Source organism: Alosa pseudoharengus, unplaced genomic scaffold (assembly GCF_046254945.1).
Source record: "Alosa pseudoharengus isolate Yale_2024_CS ecotype anadromous, Long Island Sound unplaced genomic scaffold, YU_APseudo_1.1 YU_APseudo_1.1_scf_5, whole genome shotgun sequence".
NCBI classification, from domain to species: Eukaryota; Metazoa; Chordata; class Actinopteri; order Clupeiformes; family Clupeidae; genus Alosa; species Alosa pseudoharengus.
The window spans coordinates 32,573,853-32,593,154 of NW_027468837.1; the positions used below are offsets into that span (position 1 = coordinate 32,573,853).

A 19,302-nucleotide genomic window follows, 5' to 3' on the forward strand; every position below is an offset into this window, starting at 1 on the left:
TTTCAATGTGTTAAATATGAAATGTGCCCTGCATTAGACTTTTATGATAAACATGACCGAACGACTAAGCAGGCTAGAAATGACAATGTTGACTGCAAATATTTGATGTCGCATGATCACGGGAACGCGCTAGTCACGAGAAATGATAGCTGAACAGTCACAGTCAAAGCTGTAGGACTGCGCGCGGCGCGCTCCTGTCATCAGTGTTCACACGCATTCGATAGGGGCTAGATTCACTAGCAGGGCCCGGATCATTTTTTCACCGAGTCGATAGGCGTTTGTTTAGCAAGGCGGACTTCCCACCGGCGGAGATTAAAAACGTGAGAGCATATGAGTATAGACGGGAAACAGAACGAACAGGATGGTTCGGGAAACCAGACACCTTTGGGTGGGAAATTTACCCGAACATGTTCGAGAGGAGAAAATTGTTGAGCATTTTAAACGGTGAGTTACACAAGAGGGTTTCAAGAGGGAATCAGCCCGCGCTATATCCCAGCTTTTCTAGTGGGTTGCTAGCAAGGAACGTATATCCGCACACAAATCGGACTCAGATAGCCTCCAAAATTCCATACTATAACGTTAACAATCGCAGTTTGTTCAAAACGTGTTATTTGTGCAACCATCGTGCTTTAATTTGGTTCAACAGTAGCGCTAAGGGCTAGCAGCCATTTGCAGTCCAACGTTAATTTTAAGACCAACGAGCTAGCTAACCGTAGCCTAAGTAAGCTAGCCATAGTAGTTCGTAGCAAGAGTGCTAAGAGACGTTCTTGCTAGCATGACAGCTACGTTTGTTTCTGGTGGATTTGTTGTTTTCATTATAACTTAAATGTTCTCTTACAAACCAATACACTTTCACACGAAGTATATTTGCACAATAGCCCCAAATATCAAACATCGATTCTCACTATCCCCAGGTGGATAAGAGGTGGCTAGCGAGTTAGCTAGCCACTTTACCAGCCATGCTATTCATCTCGTTGGCTACGTCTAGCTAGCATCTGTTAGCTAAAAGGAACCGAACGTTCAGTTTGGACTGGCTGGTTTCGCATAAGAAATAACCTGCTTAAAGCCAGAACAATATTACAAAAAAGTTATAACCGTGGACATTTTTGTAAACCGTGCTTAATCCATGTGAGTACACGAAGGGGGCATTGCATGCTGATCGGATAAATCAGCTTGCTCTGTTGATCCCTAGTTCGGCGCAATGTCGTCTTGCCATCTTGTAACGTTACCTCGCTGTCCTTTAAAGAGTTGTTTTCCTGCATGAAGACGCTGATTAGCTACACCGCCAAAGTTACACATGGTTACTTTGTATTTTGACGTGATGAAAATATAGCACACATAAGGGATGCGTTCACGATAGATCCACATTTCTTCGTGTTCTTCTACGGTCCTGGTTTTATTTCTGGTTTGTTATGAAGAGGTGGCATTGGTCGACATTTCCTTAGGTTTGTGTACAACACGAGCGTGGTCGCCGGACTATCGGATACGTTGCCTGATCTAGTATCACATTTTGACTTCAAATCGAAAAGAAAAAATGATTTCGCGCTTGCTGAATGGCGTTAAGCAATCTTTCTTGTAGCTGCAATAGGAAAAAAACTGGCTACATTGTACGATCTATCTTGTCAGTCATAGCTCAGACTTGCCCAACAAAAATGTCCGCTAAAATAATGTCAATACATGACAAGTCTGCGATTGTGGTCTGAAATGACTCACTAAATTGTCCATTAGACATGAGAAATTTACAAAAAAAAAACGAGTATTGAGGAACAGACATCAGATAAAATTCTCCTAATAGAATAATTCCCTTAAATGTATGGTGCTTTCTTTCAGTGATAAGAGTAGATTTTGGCTATCTCTCTCCCCCGAAATAATTGACTTGCATATGAATTGCTCTTGACCTGAGTGATATCTGACCAACAGAAACTTGAGTTATTACACTGAGGAAAACCATTTCTCCTGCACAAGGCAAGAGTTCTACTTGCAATTTGTGTGACCCCAGTTGACTTAACTCTTCTCCCTTGTTTTCCAGCTATGGCCGTGTGGAGAGTGTTAAGGTCCTGCGGAAACGTGGCTCAGAGGGTGGGGTGGCCGCCTTTGTGGATTTTGTGGACATCAAAAGTGCACAGAAGGCTCACAATGCCGTCAACAAGATGGGTGACCGGGACCTACGCACTGATTACAACGAGCCCGGTTCAGTGCCCAGTGCCGTGCGAGGGCTGGAGGACAACCCTCCCTCTAGCAGTCACGCCAGGGAAGTTTCGGGGTTCTCACGGGCTGCGGTAGGTCCTGTTTATGGGCCCCCCGTGTCCCTCCATGGCAGAGAGGGACGCTATGAACGCAGAATAGACGGGTAAGTGGACGAGGGCTCCCTTTCCGAAGTGCAAGGGAAGCCGAGGGGTCTGTTAAACCATTTCCCACTATCAAAGAGGTGTATATTTTGGGTTATGAAAGAGAGGAGAATAAGGAGAACAAATCCATTTCAATTTGACATAGAACAAAATCTAGGGATTCTATCTTCATTCTCAGAGACCTGACTTCACTCATGGAATTATCTAAAGCCATTTGTTTTATCATTTGAAAGAATGTGTGGATGTGATATGTATTCATTCGATGTGTTGGATGTGCAGTGTGAGCCCATAACCTTTCAAATTGGATAATACACTCGTGGAAAAATTATCGTCCCTGGTGAGTTGGATGTATCACACATGGTGGAATTATCCCTGTGTGGTTTGGATATTAGGAGTTCCCAGCAAAATTGGATCTATCCCACCCAAGATCTCACAGTCCAGGAATGCAGCGCGGTGCCTGGTGGATTAAACGTGAAAGTAGCTTTCTTTCAGGTACACCTATAAGATTAGGGATCATTTTTTTCTTTCTTCTATCCATTTTCCCTCATCACACGTGTGATCGTTGAGATTACTTTTATTCTCATGGTTGCGATGAAGCTCTGGATATGTCTCTTCTGGATTCTATGCCAGTTGAGAAAGGAGGTCCAGTATGCGAGTGTCATGGATGTACCAGTGATGCGCGGAGTACGTCATCTAGGGCTCCATGGGGTCACCACTCCTGTAGGAATGGTAACTTACTAGTTTATCACAAATTATTACAGGAGGGTATTAGTTTAAAAAAATGAAAAGCAGAGGATCGAAATGGAGGATTTTTCCCCACCTGAGGTCCGTGAAGACATCTGAAGACATCGTGCCTTTCTGAGGTGAGAAGATACCTGACCTGGACTTACTCTTCTGGATGTTGGAATGTAACAGCAAGCCCTTATCATGGATTATTGTGGTTCAATGTGGATGTAGGTGCCTGCTACATTTGCATTTAAACTAATGGGATTTTAAATAGAGCTCAGGCAAGTCTTTCTCTGGATTGACTAGTGTGCTCAGACAAATCTGGAATCTACTTTAAATGGAATAAACCAACTGCAAGATTTTTATTTTGCCATGCTAATGGAAACGTATAGTACTGGACTGGAATTATCTCTCCAATGAATTTTTTTTAGATGCAATTAACTAAACTGAGTTATCAACAGGTTTTGAAGATGACTGTAATCGGAACTAATTATGGACTAAAATTTGGATTACCCCATAACCAGTTCTTAAAATGAAATTGGATATACTTGTTGCGCAAAAGTTTTACTTTTGGCTCACTCTTCCGAAGCTTTTTTTGGAATTCCCAGAGGATATATCTTCTGATCGTTTTCTCTGCGCTGATGAAAATGACCAGCCCTGTAAGTCCAGAACCGGTGCTTCATTGGATAATACTATCTCCACCCCAGGCTCCCACCATGCTCTGCAAAAAAGAAGATACAACCGCTATCAAGTTTTTTTTCCCTCCTGCCCAACTTGAATTTTTTTTTTTACATTTTTTTTGGCTTACACAATTTTCCGCCTAGATTGTATATTGGATTAGTAGGTTCAGTTACTGCTCTGAAAAGGTTGGTATTGTCCTGCGCTATACATCTATGCCCTTTCTCTACCCCTCTCTCATCTCTATCTCCTTCTTCTCTGTCCTGCTAACCCAGGTGTGCCTTGTCTCTTTCACCCCCACTAACTCTTAGAACTTGTAGCTGAATGGCATGTCTTCTTCATCCCCTCTGTCCTGTCACACTCAGTTTCTTTGTTCTTTTCACCTTCTATGTAGTCACCTTGTGAAGGTTCAGGGTCTTCACCATACAAGGCCAGTAAAGGAGTAAAGGACTTTGAAAACAGGGCTAGGGTTAAACCTTAAAGATGCCAGCTTACAGTTTTTTTTACAGTTAGATGTGAAGGTGTCACCACATCCATGGAGTGTTTTGTTCAGTTTTACTCATTTCTGTTCGCTGGGGTACTCTGTCAATAATAAGAATAATGAAGGTTTTGAATAAAGGACAAGTGTGAAATTTAAATACTTGTTAAAAATAGTGGGGGGGAAAATCAACTCTGTTTTCACATTAAAATAACTTTAGTTAATATTTTTGTTCACAAAGATTTCAGGGTTTTCTTAATTGATATCCCTGTTGAGTCAGATTCACTTGGTCAGAGCAGTTTGACTAAGTTATACAAATGTCTAAATCTCATGCCATAAGCAACTTCAAGAACGTAAGTGCATTGGTCTTTAAGATGCAACAAACCTCTGTAAATGTAGGTCCTGTTTGCTGACAGTTTCCTTAGCAAAGGGATCAGGTCAGGTTTAGCTCATCTCAAGTCTTGGGCCAGCAGTTGTGTGCGTAGTTTCATCCTGTTTCACTACACTGCTGCAAGGGCACATGCTACCTGAAAGCTCAAATTAAATTAAAGCATTGATACATAACATAATTTTATCTATATGGCCATAGACCATCATAGACACATTTTTTTAAAAATAGGACAGACTGTATCAGAGATTTTGACACCTCCATCTTTTGTCTGTTTGTCTTACAGCAGCTCTGACAGTCGAGAGCGTACCTACGAACATAGTCCCTACAGTCACCATGAGCGTGGGGCAGCCTTTGACCGGCCGCGCCACTACAACACAGACTATTACCGTGACCGTGCCATGTTTAGCTCGGCTGTGGGCTCTAGCACTGCAGCTAGTGCTATGGCCAGTGGGTTTGATGCCCCTGAGCCTCACTTTGAGTCACGCATGCGTGACCCCTTTGCACTGTCCAGCGCCACGCGCCGAGACCCTTACCGTGATGACCGGGGGCGGCGAGTAGACCGGACGTATCACCACCACCGTCGCAGCCGGTCTTCACACTCCTCACAGTCACGCCACCCCTCGCCACAGCGGACCACTGGCCAGACTTCCAAAAATCCCCACTCCCCCAAACGAGCCCCTGTCTCCCCTAGCAGAGGGCCGCGCTCACAGTCGCGCTCCCGATCATCCAGCTCGGACTCTGTCAGCAGTACCAGCAGCACGGGTAGTGGCAGGTAGGCTTAAATGTGTCAGATAATTGTGAAAATTGATGATTATTTTTTGCTTCCTACATGAAAGTTGGCAAGGGATTTTTTTCATGCCAGTTCGTTTAACACTATGTTTAAAGAATGTTTTCTGCTGGTTTCTGTGTACTTAACCAATTTTACATAGGCCCAAGACCTTAATCCTTAACATAAATGTGTTCTTTAATGGAACATCATTCTCCCAGCACAGTTTAGAACCAGATTCTAAACAAAAAAGCCTGGCAAAAATAACTTGTTTGCTTCATTGGCAGCAGTGACTCCAACAGCAGCTCCAGTGGGGGGTCACGAGCACGCTCAGTGCAATCAGCCGCTACACATGCACCCCCTGCCCCTCCCCCCCTGTCCATAGACGGTGACGAGCCTCGCAGGAGTTTTGGTATTAGGGTTCAGAACCTACCTGTGCGTTCTACAGGTAGACTCCTTCACCTACACACTGTTTCTTTCACTTAACATTCTGTTATTCATGAAAAGAATTGGGAGATATTCCAGTCACACTGTGAGATTGGTCTTGTCTACATTGCTCCATTGTAAGCACAAAAATACTGTATTAATGTGAATATTTGCTAAATAATCTCCTTAGACACAAGTTTGAAAGACGGACTCTTCCACGAGTTTAAGAAGTACGGGAAGGTGACATCTGTTCAGATCCACGGGGCGTCAGAGGAACGGTACGGACTAGTTTTCTTTAGGCAACAGGAGGACCAGGAAAAAGCACTCAGTGTCTCCAAAGGAAAACTCTTCTTTGGCATGATGATCGAGGTCACTGCCTGGAACGGCCCAGGTCAGAATCAATTTGTATTTGTCTTCTTTAAATGTTATAGTCAAAATGCCAACCATGACACAGCTTATAAATAATCTACAATACAAATCTACATACATTAATAAGCTAAATGCAACTTGTTGCAAGGTCAAATGAGATGAAGTCATGAATTATTTTGTTGTCAGACCAATTTAATGTATCAGCTTTATATTTACAGTTAAGAGCAAAATTATTCATACCCCTGGCAAATATTGATTTAATGTTGATTTTTTTCTTGACCAATATGTTTGTTCTGACTGAAAATAAGAAAAGGAGAAACATGGAATCAAAAAAAGAAGCTTTTTCATCTTTTTTAAAATTTTTATGAAAAATGCCTTTTCTAAAATAATTCATACCCTTTTAAATAATCAATAGAAACATCTTTATTTGCGTTCACAGCTCTCAAAATGGTTCATATAACACCTACCAAGCCTCTTCACATTGATTCTAGACTGTACTTTTTTAAGAGCCAACCGGGTTTGGAGTCAGGAACAATTATTTGCCATCTCTCTGGCCTTGTGCTCACTTTTTTGACTGATTGAGGTCTGGGCGCTGACACTCTAAAATGTTGATATTGTTCTCTGTTAACCATTTATTGCCTTGTTTGGTTGTATGTTTTGGATCATTGTGTGGTTTAATGGTCCAATGCTGCCTATTGGGGCAGGTCTCTCGGCAGCCTGCCTGATCTTTTCCTCCAAAAATCTTAATGTAGCCCCTTGTTTTTGTGTTACCGTTTACTTTGAGAAGTTTACCAGGTCCCATTGTTTGAAAAACACCCAAGACTAATACATTTCAATAGCTAGTCTCCACTTTGGGAATGGTGTTTTGGTGGTTGAAATGTTCACCCCATCCCAAAATGGATCACTTGGTCATCATGGATGCTGATCATGGATCACTCTTCTCCAGACATGCACAACTCAGCTTAAGTATAAGTATATATATACTCTTTTGATCCTGTGAGGGAAATTTGGTCTCTGCATTTAACCCAATCGGTGAATTAGTGAAACACAAACGGCACACAGTGAGGTACACACTAATCCCGGCGCAGTGAGCTGCCTGCTACAATGGCGCAGTGAGGGGTTCGGTGCCTTGCTCAAGGGCACTTCAGCCGCGGCCCACTGGTCGGGGCTCATACCGGCAACCCTCCGGTTACAAGTACAGATTGCTAACCAGTGGGCCACGGCTGCCCAGCTTAACCTTTTATAAGGGCACACCTGGACAAATAATTTGGCTTTTGCTAGATTTGACCCAGGGATATGGCCTGAGATTGGCATAAAAAAGGAAGCATTAAACCCAAATGACGTCATGGCTATTTCGATTGTGGGGGTGACGGAAACACTAAAACAAGAGGCTACATTATGATTCTGGAGGAAAAGATCAGACAGTGTGCCGAGAGACCTGCCACAATAGGCGGCATTTGACCATTAAACCACACAATTATCCAAAACATACAGCCAAACAAAGCAAGAAATGGTTAACAGAGAACAATATCAACATTTTAGAGTGGCCCAGCCATAGTTCAGACCTCAATCCATCAAAAAAGTGAGCACGAGGCCAGAGTGCTCGTTCCTGCCTCAAAACCCGGGTTGCTGCTAAAAAGGTGCGTTCTAGAATCATTGTGGAGATGTGGAGAGGCTTGGTAGGTATTATATGAAACATTTTGAGAGCTGTGAATGCAAATAAAGATGTTTCCAGTCATTGTTAAAAAAGGGTATGAATAATTTTTCATAAAAATGTTAAAGCACTTCTTTTTTTGATTCCATGCTTCTACCACATTGTCTTACAACCTTTTGTCGTGGCAGTATTATTTTCAGTCAGAACAAACACATCAGTCCAGAGAAAATTAACTTTAAATCAATATTTGACAGGGGTATGAATAATTTTGTTCTTAACTGTATATGTGTATTGTAAATTCAGTAATATATGTTACAGAAACAGAAAGTGAGAATGAATTCCGCCCACTGGATGGAAGAATAGATGAATTTCATCCAAAGGCAACTCGCACTCTCTTTATTGGAAATTTGGAAAAGACCACCAACTACCAGCAGCTATTGGATGTGTTTCAGCGCTTTGGAGAGATAGTGGTATGTTTCTGTATGAATTGCCTAAAGGTTTGGTGTTGTGTAATAGTACCCATACAATGGGAATAAACCAGAGTATTTACTTATTTAGCAGACCATCTGAGACGAAAGACTTAAAGAGGTTTTTTTGCAATTGTGTTAAAGTGCAGATCATTTGAATTCTGTTCATTGGAAATCATTGAAATGTTGCCAATAATTGGTTGTATGGTTAATGGGAAATCATTGCTTTCACTCATAGGACATTGACATCAAAAGGGTTAATGGTGTTCCTCAGTATGCCTTTGTGCAGTACTCTGATATTGCCAGTGTCTGTAAGGCTATAAAGAAGATGGATGGAGAATACCTAGGAGCTAACCGACTAAAGGTTTGATCATCTATACTCGTATGCATATGTTCAAAGTGTACAATCCAGTACTAGTTCAGTGCTTGTTCATACATACCCCTGCACCATTATGACTGATTACAGCACATAATTCGCCTTATTCAGGAGGCGGCCATTGTGTTAACCAAAACAAGGCAACAGGGTACACTGACTATATCATTAATGCTTTTTCTCTACCTACTGGCGAATGCATAGAACACTGTAGCTTCATTTGGTTTACAATGGCCTGAACAAGGTGAACAACACCACTGTGACTTGATTTGTATTTTCAGCTTGGCTTTGGGAAGAGTATGCCCACAACATGTGTCTGGCTGGATGGTTTGTCCTCCAACATCACAGAGCAGTACCTCACCAGACATTTCTGTCGCTATGGGCATGTGGTCAAGGTCAATATGATTCACATCCTCTTTAAGTAGTTTCCTAAATGATCTATCTAGTACCTAGAAATTTTATATTTTGACATTCTGTTTACTTTTTAATTCCAGGTAGTGTTTGACCGATTGAAAGGGATGGCTCTCATCTTGTACAACAATACCGACTTTGCCCAAGCAGCTGTTCGAGAGACCAAAGGTTGGAAGATTGGTGGCAACAAAATTAAAGTAAGCCTAGTTATGGTATTATGATGTGTGAATATAAATTCAGGAGTAGGCTATAAAAAGTTGTAGTTCCATAACATGCATAACATTTGGTAAAATATTAGTTGTTTAATAAGAAACTTTGTTGCAAAAGTAAACAATTGTATGTGATTGTAGTATTTCACCAAGTAATTTGTTACTGCAGGTTGATTTTGCCAGTCAAGAGAGTCAGATGGCCTTCTATCGCTCCATGCAAGCCTCTGGGCAAGACATAAGGGACTTCTATGAAATCCCAACAGAGAGGAGGTAAGAACCTATGTTTATATATTGCTGTTAAATTTCACAAATAAAATAGTAGCTCTCTTCAACAAAAAAGTTTAAACAGTTGTGGATTGTTTTTAAATGAGATCTTCTATTTGAGGTGGTCTTCAACTCCCCATACAAACAATGATTGGCTTTTAAAAAGCATTTTATTTGGACAAAATATGTTTTGGGTGTTTATAACCTCCAAGATGATCGGTTGTTAAATTCCACCCAATTTCCTTTCGCAGAGAAGAACGGAGGCCTCCTTATCATGAATTCCCAGCAGAGCGGGCATACTATGAAAATGTGCGAACTCCAGGTCTTTACACTGATGATCCTCGACGTGATTACCCTGGCAGGAGCCGGGATCGTTACTCTGAACTAGACCACTATCCAAGTGAACACTATGACCCTCGCTATCATGAAGATCCCAGGGAGTACAGAGATTACCGTGACCCATTTGAGCAGGATATGCGCAAGTACACCTACATTCAGCGGGAAAGGGAGAGAGAGCGTGAGCGTTTTGAGGCTGACCGTGGTAGATGGAGCCCCTCTCATCAGAGACGTCCGGTTACCCCTAGTGCTTCACCGTCTCCTTCTGAGCGCGTCCCAAGAGAGACTGAACGGCGGGTTTATCGGCATTCTTCAGAGCGAAGTGGCAGCTGTAGCTCGCTGTCCCCTCCACCAGCACAGTTTGAAAAGCCTGAAAAGTCACCAGTGGATTATAAAACTGAAGGTCTGGAAAGAGAAATGGATTCAGTGGAGATGGAACGTGTTGCAGGTGCGGAAAGAAGCAGGCGAGGGAGACGCAAGGACAAGGGAGATAAGGAGAAAGGGGAGAGAGGCAAGTCAAGAAGAGGCAAAATGCCGTCTCCTGTTTCACATTCAGAAACTGACAAAGAGGCTTCTTTGGATGCTAACTCAAATAAAGGAAAAGCCTCAGACACGGATGGTCCTGAGAAATCACGATACAAGGGTGAAAACGAGCCTTCACCTTCCGAACAAATGACCCGTCTAGAGCCCCAGAAAGGGGAGAGACTTGATGCAGGAAAGGGAGATGCATCAGATCGGGATGGAAAAGGCAGACTGAAAAAACATCTAAAATCTGATCTTGGAAGTGAAGGAAAAGATTTGATTCTGGAGTCAGACCGTTTAGCAGCTCGTAAAAGGCGATTTGGTGATCCTAGTGGGAAAACCATCCGACAGAAGAGAAGTAGAATGGAGGATGAGGGCATCCAGTCTCCAGAGTTTGGATCAAATTCAACTCTTGCAAAAGAGACAGAAGATATAAAGGCACTTGAAAAAGAGACACAGAAGAGAGAACATTTAAAGCCCAAGGTGGAGAGGGGGACTTGTCATTACAGTCTTAAAGAAGATCAAGATTCCTCTTCTATGTCTAGTATGAGAGGGCAAGGTTTGTGTTCAGTGGTACGGCAAGGTGAACCATCAGATCCTGATGATCATGACTCTGGGAAGAACCTGTCTGGTCCTAGTGTGTCTAGAAGGTTCTCACATGATGAGACTCTTGATCAGGAAAACAAAAGCACGGAAGAATATATCTCTCTTGACATAGATCTTTCCCAGAGCTATCGTAAACAAATGGAACAAAACCGCAGACTACGGCAACAGCAGCAGGAGCCTGATAAACTTGGAAAGCCAGGTAGTCCTCAGAGTTTGGATGCCGAAGACTTAGAACATCGCAGTTTAGTGCATGAGGTAGGGAAACCACCTCAGGATGTAACAGACAATTCACCATCGTCTAGAAACAAGAAGCAAGACACTTTTGAGTTGGATATGAGCTTGAAGAGAGAGCGTGTATACAGGAGCTTCCGGCCAAAAAGTGAAGAATCAGAATGGAATAATACAAATTCTCCAAAACCACAACAATCCTCCCAAAACACAGAAGAAGAAATGATAGATATGCCCCATCTCATGACTGTCAAAGATGTTAAGGAGGTCCCAAAATCTGAAGAAACTGTTCACCCAGACCTAGAACTATCTGTCAAAAGAGTACACACCACACAGATGGCTAAAATTAGCACTCATTTACATGGTAGTGTAGATGATGCTCATAAACGCTGGGAGAATAGGCTGAAACAAGATTTATTACCTGATCTAAGTTTCTCTGGAAGAAAACGGCTTGGTCACAAGCATTTGGAATATGGCCTCTGGCATGATTTGGAGCCTGGGGAGGTAAGGTCAGATTCTGAAGAGGATCGAGAACACAAATCGAACTCCCCAATGCCATCTACATCTCTCTCTCTTCCTGAGAGGCAGAGAGGGGACAGGTTGTCCGAGTCAAAGTTGTCCACCTCCTTAGAAAGAAATAAGTTCTATTCCTTTGCACTGGACCAAACTATCACACCTGACACTAAAGCTCTGCTTGAGAGGGCGAAGTCTCTGTCATCCTCTAGAGAAGACAACTGGTCTTTCTTAGATTATGACTCCCACTTTGCTAGTTTTCGCAGTCGGAAAGATACAGAGAAGGTTGAGGCAACACCACGGCCAACACCCTCATGGTACATGAAGAAAAAGAAAATTAGAAGTGAATCTGAAGATAAACTTGATGACAGGAAGGAGGATCCAAAGCCAGAGGAGCAGGAGCGAAGGGAACTTTTTGCCTCTCGTTTTCTTCATAGTTCTATTTTTGAACAAGATTCAAGACGCCTTCAGCACCTTGAACGAAAGCACGAGGACTCTGAACAAAGTATTGGATACCAATCCACTCAGCAAGGTGCAGTAGAGGGACAAGCTGACTCGGAACCAGTTGTGCTGTTTCATAGTAGATTCTTGGAGCTGACACGGTTGCAACATAAAAATGTTAAAGAACTCAAAGAACCTCAGCAGGAAATAAAGAGAGAAGAAATTGTAGATGGCAGCAGAATGGATAAGCCACAAGAAGAAGAGTCACAAGACCAGTCTCAGCCAGGTTTTCAGCCTGCCATTGAACCGGCTTTAGATTCTGAAACAAAACCAGTTAGCCCTATTCAGCCTGTCCCATTGGCACAAATGGCCCAGCCAGCTAAAGAGATGTCGCCACCATTGGAGAAAAACATTTTGCAAAGTAATTCACCCAAGTCTTTCGAGCTTTCTGTGAAAGAAGAAAATGAATGTGAAAAGACTCCTGTGCCTCCACAACAGCAAGTACAAGAGGAAGAGCAGCCCTCCATCAGCCCTGTATTACCTGAACCTCAGTTGACGGAGTTAAAAGAACCAATGAACTATGAACAAACTGATCCATCAATCAAAAGTGAAAAAGACATCAGTGAGGAGCAAATATCTAGTATTGAATCCAAGCCTAGTGAAGCAACAGAGACCAATGTTGAGTTAGAACTCAAGCCTGAACCTGAGGTTTTTAATCTTCCCAGCTCTGCCTCCCCAACCCCTGTTGAAGACACTGAGACCTTGAAAACTGAATCTTGTCCCATTGATGATGAACCACAAGTCAAACATGAGGTTGACCATACTTCTGTTGATACTTTGTCTGTGGAGGAGCCAGTCTCGCCACCACAAAAATCTAAAAATAAGAAGACCAAGGCATCCCCAACAATGCCTGTAGCTCCTTTGGCATCCCCAAGTAGTGCTGATAAACAAGCCACTCGTAAGAGTGAGAGGATTGATCGAGAGAAGTTGAAACGTGCCTCTTCCCCACGAGGAGAGAAGACAGCTCCTGACTCCAAGGTGTCAGGTAAATCTCCTGTACAGGGCCCTGAGATGGAGCAGGTTACTGAACAAAGGCGAAGGCGAAGAAATGTAAAGTCTGTGTATGCCACTCCAGTTGAAGATGAGTCTACCACACAGCCTAGTAAAGAAGTAGAGCCACCACGTGCAACTAGGAAACGAGGAGGGGACAAGGAAGTGGGACAGTCACAGCAGTCAGAGCAGGACATACTTGCTGTACCAATAACCTCAAGACGAGGGCGCCCTCCTAAGAATCGGTCCAAGGGAGAGGATGCATCAGCTCTTAAGTCAAAAATTGCAGAGACGAAAGAGATTGAGGGCACAGAATTAGGAAACAGTGAAAATGTCTTGAAAACTTCAAAAGGTAAACATTCTCCTCACTCACAGAAACAACAAACAAGTCAAGCACCTGCATCTAGCACTTCTAGCAAGAAAGGGGACAAACCTTCTGACACCAGCCAGCAGGCTGATCTTTCTGAGGATATTAATGTGCCAGATTCAGCTACCCAAAGTGATTTTGTTTCCCCAGGAGAAGGAGAGAAAACCACAGAGAATCCAAAACCGAGCATAGAAGAAGGGCAACAAAAAGATAATGTTGTTACAGATAGGGCTACTGGGAACAAAATTGACAAATCTACTGAGCCCCCAGTTGTGGAGGAATCTCCCCAAGCTGAAAAGAGTGGGGGGAGGTCAAAAGCAGCAAGATTAATTCGGAATACAAAATTGCCAACTGAAGACAAGTCCCTTGTTCTCAAGAATCTACGAATCAGGCTAGACATGACTGAAGTTAAAGCAATGCTTCAGTCTGGTGAAGAAGACATTGAGATGGAGGAATTGAACAAAAAAACAGAACTTTTGCCCAAAGATGAAGTTATGGAAAGCTCTCAAGAAAATGAAGTTACACAAAGTGATAATGATGAGGCACCATCAGACTCCATAATCACCAACCCTGCTGAATCTCTTTTATCTCGTGAGATTGAACTTGAGCAAGCTGTAGAAAACATTGCTAAACTTACTGAAGGTCCCAGCCCCCAGCCATTCAAAAGCCCCACAACAGAGGCACCTATTCCAGTGGTTCCACTTCCTGTTGAACCAGAGCCTCCAACAGTGGTTGAGAAACCTGCTAATCCTGCTAGTGAATACGAGCTTGCTGCTGCTATTGATTCCATTACATCTGAAGACCTTTCCTGCACATTGCCACAAGAGCCAGCCATCAACACTGTAATGGAGTCAGAACCAGCAATCCAGCCATTTGTAACTGATTCTAAGGCTATGGAACCTAGTTTAGGCAGTGCTCCTATTCAGGAGGAGACCGGTCCAACAGGAACTCCTAGGAAAGGAGCTAAAGGCAGAGCTAAAACAACAAAGAGGTCAAAAACCCAGAAGCCTGCTGCCAGCAGAAAAGAATTTGTTAAAGACAGTGTAGCAGAACCTGACAGCTCACAAATGAATGTGCCAGATCCAGTTATAGACACTAATGCAGTTACAGAGAATCCATCTGCAACATCAATAGTTATTACCTCCCCTTCAAAATTGAATGCATCATTAAATGTCTCTCATCAAACAGACAGTGTTTCTGAAGAACCACTCAATGATGAACCTACACATGGAAGATCTGCAGGCCTTGTGAATAAAAGTCCAAATATTCTTAAACCGCCACAGCCCTATGAGTGTACCCCTCTCTCTCCAACATCGTTATGTCTCAAACCCTCACACAGCAGCAAACTTCCCCTTCCTCCAACAGACCGATTTATTCAGTCCAGGGACACCCCAATGGTACCAGTAGCTCAAGGAGAAAATCCAACGGTCTCATCTGGACTTGAAACCCATGACCCTGACTCAAGTAACAGTGACTTGCGTACAATTCTAATGAAGCCTAAAAATATCCCCCTCTCAGGCACCAACACTGCACCAGGAAACATGCCTACCCACCCACCAAGAGAGAGTGAGTCTCCATCTGAGATGGTAGCCAATAAAAACCCTCAACCAGAAAGTCGGCATTCATATTTGCCTGCTCAACCTGTTGTCCGGTCCCCAGGCTCCCTCCCATCTACAGAGACTAAACAACTCTTTGGAGAGAAAACTGTGATTTCTGTCATTGCTTCCACTGCCACCTCAGTCATAAGTCGTATCTGTAACACTCCTGAATCTGAGGAAAAGGCAAATATCCCAAGGAATAATCCATATGGGGAAAAACAACTTCCCAAGCAAATGTTTCAAACTAGTATGGAGGAGAGTAGCACTTACCATGGAACAACTGTGGGAGATGAAGGTGGAAATGCAGGACGTTTTGTGGTTGAAAGTGCAACTCTTAGTACAGGGCCCAGTCCTGGTTTGAGGGTAAACACTTCAGAGGGTGTGGTAGTGCTTAGTCACTCTGGTCAAAAAATGGAAGGACCACAGAGGATAAGTGCAAAAATTAGCCAGATTCCTCCAGCTAGTCCTGCAGACATGGAATCTCAACAGCTGGTTTCTATGCCTCAGATGAAACCAGATCATTATGCCCAGACTCCTAGTGCCAAGTGTCCTCTTGTTCCCTCAGATCATGGACATTCCCACAAGACCCAATCAGGTGTCTCCATCAAACAAGAAAATTCTTTGGACAAGATGGAAACATATCAAGCAGGTGGTCAAAGTGGAGTTGTGAAAAGGTTGCAGCAATCTGGTGGCAATCAACAGGTTATGAACTACCATCACTCAGACTTTCCTATGCTCATGAAACATCCAAAGAAAGCAGAAGGAGCAGAACCTCTCAGTGATGGTGCTAAACCTTCCTGGGCATCTGCTATAAGTCCAGCCATAAGCCCTCATCTCCCGTCGTCAGCTGGCAATCCTGTTGGGTTCTTACCCAACACCCCTACAGATAGAGGTCCATCTCACCTTAGTGGGATTAAAGAGCCTCGTTCTCCTCGGAAATCTGGCCACCCTCATTCTCCTTTTACCAAAGTGTCTCCCATTGGCTCTTCCTCTCCAAAAGCCATTCCTGTGGTCCTGCCCTCTGGCTTACCGCCCATGTCGCAATATGTCCCAAACGTCCATCACCCAGAACAGTCAGTCATCATGCCTCCACACAGCAGTCATGGAAGCATAGGGAGAATGTCACCACACCGTGTTGGCCAGACTATTCCAATTGGACACTTGTCTCAAGGAGATGTTAGAGTTAACACTCCTCCATTGGCTATGATGAATTATGGAATGCATTCTGATCCATTGTCGTCACCATGGTCAGGGCCTCCTCAACAGTGCCCAACATCTCCTCAAGCAGGAGGAGGCAGAGATATGGTTCTGAAGGTCAATCCTGGCAATACAAGGTCACATGAGGCAAATGAAGAAGATACAAGACGATACCAGGCCTTGGGAAGACCAGCAGCCACTTCCCTTAAGCCAGAAACCTTGCCACAAGAATATCGTGGAACTCTACACGGTGGCTTGTCACTGGACCGTTACAACATTGCAGGGAGGGATATGCGTGTGCTCATGCACCATCAGCAGGGGGAGCGCCCTGCCACAGAGTTACACCAAGGTCCTGAGCCTGTCCCATCTTCGTCCAGCGCCACCAGCATAACTGCTTCCTTGTCACCAAGAGCTCACCTGCTGTCCAAAAATGTTCCTGAGAAGGACACCTTGAAATCATCAGAGGTTAACAGGCCACTTTCACCTGTTACGAAAGAGGGAATTATTGGCATCCGTGGAGCTATGCCTGCCATTGCCTCGCCTCAACGGATTCAGTTGCTGTCATCAGGAACGAGCCCAGCATTCTCAGAATACCCAGCTGTGTATACCAATATTAGAAGTGTCCCTTCACAGTTTGCAGAGAATTCTCCTTTAAACATCAGCCAAGCTCCACACATTGCATCTACACAGGTAATAAAAGCTTTTCTGCTTTGACCAAAAATAAATAAATATATATATATATATATTATATAATGAGTCCCAATGAATTTTGATTGTGTTTGGAAGGCTCCTCAAGATCCAGACCGCAGCCAAACACTAAACGAGGGTAAAGGGGAACAGATGGAACACCAGTCTGTGAACATGGTGCAACTTTTAACGGTAAGACAGAGTAAAAGTATTTCAAAGTATACTTTACAGTTACAAAGTGTGTGTGTGTGTGTGTGTGTAATAAAGATATACTGTATTAGTCGATTTTCATCATAATTCTTCAAAATATTCGACTAATTCTCTGAATAATATTTTGGCTAGAAATGCACATCCCTAATCTTCATAGTATATCTGGTCTTCTCTCCACAGAAATATCCCATTATTTGGCAAGGCTTGTTAGCTCTGAAGAATGACACTGCTGCGGTCCAGTTACATTTTGTGTATGGAAACAAGGCCCTGGCTGTGCGCTCTTTACCCTTACAAGAAGGAGGGGCTCTCTTGCGCATCGTCCAGAGAATGAGATTAGAGGCATCACAGCTGGATAGTGTGGCTCGAAGGATGACTGTAAGATTTCTTTGTGTCTTGCTATGTAACAGAAAGTAGTCTGAAGTATGTGATATTACTTGCTGATGAATGTATGAATTTGTTCTTAAAATGAATGAGAATGAATATCAACCTTTTCTCTGCATTAGGGAGATAGTGAGTTCTGCCTGTTGCTGGCGATGCCTTGTGGGCGTGACCAAGATGATGTCCGTAGTCAAACCCAGTTCCTCCGAACAGCTTTCATAAACTACCTGCAGGCCAAGCTGGCAGCAGGAATCATCAACATCCCAAACCCAGGCTCCAATCAGGTGAATAGACAGCCATGTCATTTTGATACCCATGATGGTACAGTGGTGTAAACATTGTGTGTTGTCCCTTCCAGTCTCTATTCTAGTTTTTTTAAAAATTAAATGTGCATTTTAAATTAATCTGGCATCCCTGCTGTCTGAATAAAAAAGAATTAAGTGAGCTTTTTCCTCTTTGTCCCACAGCCGGCCTATGTGCTTCAGATCTTTCCGCCATGCGAGTTCTCTGAGAGCCATTTGTCACGGCTTGCGCCAGACCTTCTGAGTAGGATCTCCAGTATCTGTCCACAGCACCTCATGATCGTCATCACTTCTGTGTGACATGTTGGATATCTTGCACAGTCGCCTTCGCTGCCTTTCCCTACCCCCTACACCTTCATGGACACACTTTTCATCAAGATAATGGCACGTTTTTGGAGCTGGGAGTCCCTGAGAATTTAAGTCCGTCTCGATGGAACATTATCTTTTTCTATCATTCGTAATTTTTTTTCTCATTTTTTCCCTAATCCAGTCTCTCCTGCCTGGTGTTTGTGTTTCTCTGAGGAGCTCAGGGAAAGGCCAACACGGAGCCCTGCTCCAGACGATGTACAGTCTTATCTGATCATTTCTCTGCTGTATTTGTATTTATTGGTGGTGTTATTTTATTGTTCCTTTTTTCTACAAAATACATGGAAAAAAATCAGGATGTTTGAAGAACAAAGAAATGACCATCAAAGTGGATTTACTTCTTTTGTTTCTTCCTTCTACAGAGATTTTGGCTTCAATAAAACACAAACGGAATATTAATATCCATGTACAATACATTTTGGGTTTTCAGTATAGCAATTATGTACAAATGACTGGGTGAAAATTCCTTTGAGGGAATTAACCACAGATTTTTTTTTCTTTTTTTTTTTTTTTTTAAAAAGACCATCACCTACACTGCTCCAGACTCCACTCTGCTACTAAGCCAGGTTTACTTTTCGCCTCACGCCGCATCAGATGAGCAGCAGTAGGATTTTGGAGTTTGGATGGCTGGACTGTAAATATTTTAAATATTTAAACTTTTAAACAAAATGGTTGGAGCCCCAGAGATGCCCTCCTAATGTCATACCGCAGACTGAACTGGACGAGGAGACAAAACAGAGACAAACATTTAACATGAGACGTTATTGTTTGTGATGTAAATACTAGCTAGGATGTAGGCTGGCAGCTCTTGGATGGGTTGTTCTGGGCACTTCACATTTTGTTACTCAAATAATAATAAAAAACATTGACAATTTGTGATTCATTTTGTTTTCATTCCTGGTTCTTGTTCTCAGTGGTTCACTCAGATCCCAGACAAGCTT

The 19,302-nt window shown here is 43.1% G+C and overlaps 1 protein-coding gene across 4 annotated transcripts; it reads left to right on the forward strand.

The window, feature by feature from the left end:
• Positions 1 to 44: 44 nt before the first annotated feature.
• Positions 45 to 19,235, forward strand: LOC143103968 (msx2-interacting protein). Of its 4 annotated transcripts, none has more exons than XM_076267858.1 (15): positions 45 to 444; positions 2,030 to 2,350; positions 4,905 to 5,393; positions 5,675 to 5,835; positions 6,004 to 6,204; positions 8,155 to 8,306; positions 8,542 to 8,667; positions 8,958 to 9,071; positions 9,171 to 9,284; positions 9,466 to 9,566; positions 9,812 to 17,108; positions 17,205 to 17,297; positions 17,496 to 17,690; positions 17,819 to 17,977; positions 18,161 to 19,235. In XM_076267858.1, the coding sequence occupies exons 1-15, from the start codon at positions 362 to 364 to the stop codon at positions 18,293 to 18,295; spliced, it is 9,741 nt and encodes a 3,246-aa protein (XP_076123973.1). In that variant the 5' UTR covers positions 45 to 361; the 3' UTR covers positions 18,296 to 19,235. The 4 variants fall into 4 exon arrangements, with proteins under 4 accessions (XP_076123973.1, XP_076123974.1, XP_076123975.1 ...); XM_076267859.1 differs by having other exon boundaries at positions 5,678 to 5,835; XM_076267860.1 differs by having other exon boundaries at positions 4,908 to 5,393.
• Positions 19,236 to 19,302: the final 67 nt, after the last annotated feature.

What these genes read in the sequence shown, in the direction of transcription:
- LOC143103968 (XM_076267858.1), top strand. Translation starts at nt 362, where the DNA reads ATGGTTCGGGAAACCAGACACCTTTGGGTGGGAAATTTACCCGAACAT. An exon ending in AGCAGCACGGGTAGTGGCAG is followed by an intron (nt 5,394 to 5,674) that starts GTAGGCTTAAAT and finishes CTTCATTGGCAG; the next exon opens with CAGTGACTCCAACAGCAGCT. An exon ending in CACTGCCTGGAACGGCCCAG is followed by an intron (nt 6,205 to 8,154) that starts GTCAGAATCAAT and finishes TATATGTTACAG; the next exon opens with AAACAGAAAGTGAGAATGAA.